A 2,245-nucleotide genomic window follows, 5' to 3' on the forward strand; every position below is an offset into this window, starting at 1 on the left:
ATTGTAAATTAAAAATTTTTAAATGTGACAGGCATGCAAGTTTTGTGTGATGGAGTCCTGCATATATGCGCTCCGCACCCTGCAGATCTCACTAAGTACAGTGTACGTGCGCTAAACGAAACTCGCATAAACGAAAACGTCTCTTAAACGAAACAATTTAAAAAAAAGTAATTGGTTTTCTATAAAATGAGTACTGAGTTGCGCTCGACAAACGAAACACCATTTTGTGGGCAACACGGATAAACGAAACCGAAATCGGCCATCATTCTGACTTTGTTACCGTCGCTGTCCAGAATCCAATCCAATCCGATCCGGTACGCGGCAGCTGCATTCTGACGCCATTTTGCACTTTGTGTTATCGAGCGTTGGTGCGCACGAGACGGTCTGGTGCGCCGCTTACTACGTGCGTGACTCTCCGCGTGCACTATGGAAGGAACCGCTAAAAAGCGCCCGCATAATGCACTGACTTTAAGCGCCAAAATGAAAGTTCTCGAAGACGTCGATCGCGCCCAGGAGTCCAAGACGGCTATCGCGAAAAGGCATGGCATCCCGAAGTGCACCCTTTCGAGGATTTTGAAAGATCGCGAAAAGATTCAAAAGGCTTACAACAGCGGCGCTTTCACTCCCGGTAGGAAAAGGATGCGTCTGGCCGACCACAAGGACCTCGAGAAAGCACTTTTCCTGTGGTTTAAGCGCGCGCGAAGCTCCAACCTTCCAGTGACCGGGCCTATTTTGGAGGAGAAAGCAAGAGACATCGCACTCCAAATCGGGATTGAAGACTTCAAGTTCAGTGACGGCTGGTTAAGCCGTTTCAAAAAGCGCCATGGCCTCGTCTTCCGCACTATAGCAGGTGAGAGTGCCGCGGTAGATCTGAATGTTTGCGCCGACTGGCAGCAGCAGAAGCTCCAAGACGTCCTCTCAACTTATAAGCCCAGCGACATCTTCAACGTGGACGAAATGGCGCTTTTTTATAAACTTCTTCCCAACAGGACTCTCAGCTTGAAAGGTGAGAAGTGTACAGGAGGAAAACACAGCAAGGACCGCGTTACTGTTCTGGTGGGAGCCAATATGGACGGGTCCGAAAAACTGAAGCTTCTTGTCATCGGAAAAGCAAAGAGACCTCGGGCTTTTAAAGGTGTGAAAGGACTCCCGGTATTTTACGAGGCAAATACCAAGGCTTGGATGACCCAGGCAATTTTCGAAACCTGGTTGAGGGAGAGAGATGCAGAGTTCACCAAAAAAGGCAGAAAGGTTGTGTTCATTGTGGACAATTGCCCAGCGCATGGTGAAGTGCGAGACCTGAACTCTATTCGGCTGGAGTTCCTCCCTGCCAATGTGACAGCCGTGCTCCAGCCAATGGACCAAGGCGTTATTCGAAATTTAAAAGTGTTTTACCGTCGCCATATCCTTAGAAGGATGATGCTGTATATGGAGAGCAACAAAGGGTACACCGTAGACCTCCTTTCTGCCATCCACATCTTGGCCCAGTCATGGGACGAGGTTGCATCTACAACCATTCGGCGATGCTTTGGTCACGCGGGCTTCCTTGAGCAAGTGAATGCAAGCCAAGAAGGGTCGGATGCAAGCCAAGAAGAGTCTGACGCCGACAATGCTGAAGCAGACACTGTTTTTGATTTGGTGGCCCAGAGGTGCGGCTCTGGCACTGGGACAATGAATGAGTACGAAGCTGTTGATGACGTGGTCACCTGCCGTGAGGATACTTTAGTTGACATACTAAAGGAAGTCGAAGAAGGCACAGGTGATGAAAGTGAGGAGGAGATGGACAGTGACGACCACCAGAGTGCCCCACTGACTTCAGAGGCAAGCCAGGCAGTAGAACTTCTCCAGCGGTACTTCCAGAAGGAGGGCTGCTTGGAGCATCTGTGCAATTTAAACAAGATGAATGCGTACTTGGTGAAGCAGTCCCACACCAAGCTGAAGCAAGCCACCTTGCACAGCTTTTTTGGGGGTTGCGACCCTTAAACGAAACTTCTAATAAATGAAACAGATTTCACTGTCCCCGTCGAGTTTCGTTTAAAGGGAGTGTACTGTATATCTTTCTGGCTTTTGATAAGAGCCACGTAATTAAAAATGTGAGATCGCAGTTTCTGGCAAAAGACATCGGCAGAAAAAAGATATCATCAAAGTACCTAAAGATGGTGTACAAAATGCAGAACTTAACAGTAAGTCCAATCAGGTTCCTCGCGCGAAAGCACCTCTACCTATCAAATGTTGAAAAGAAGAG

The 2,245-nt window shown here is 48.3% G+C and overlaps 1 protein-coding gene across 1 annotated transcript; it reads left to right on the forward strand.

Annotated features, from left to right (window-relative positions):
- Positions 1 to 480: 480 nt before the first annotated feature.
- LOC119449127 (tigger transposable element-derived protein 4-like) lies at positions 481 to 1,983 on the forward strand. The gene has a single exon (XM_037712311.2). The coding sequence runs from the start codon at positions 481 to 483 to the stop codon at positions 1,981 to 1,983; it is 1,503 nt and encodes a 500-aa protein (XP_037568239.2).
- The last annotated feature ends 262 nt before the right edge of the window (positions 1,984 to 2,245 follow it).

Source organism: Dermacentor silvarum, chromosome 4, assembly GCF_013339745.2.
Source record: "Dermacentor silvarum isolate Dsil-2018 chromosome 4, BIME_Dsil_1.4, whole genome shotgun sequence".
In the NCBI taxonomy this organism is placed as follows: domain Eukaryota; kingdom Metazoa; phylum Arthropoda; class Arachnida; order Ixodida; family Ixodidae; genus Dermacentor; species Dermacentor silvarum.

Coding starts and splice junctions, on each gene's coding strand:
- LOC119449127 (XM_037712311.2), top strand. CDS start 481: ATGAAAGTTCTCGAAGACGTCGATCGCGCCCAGGAGTCCAAGACGGCT.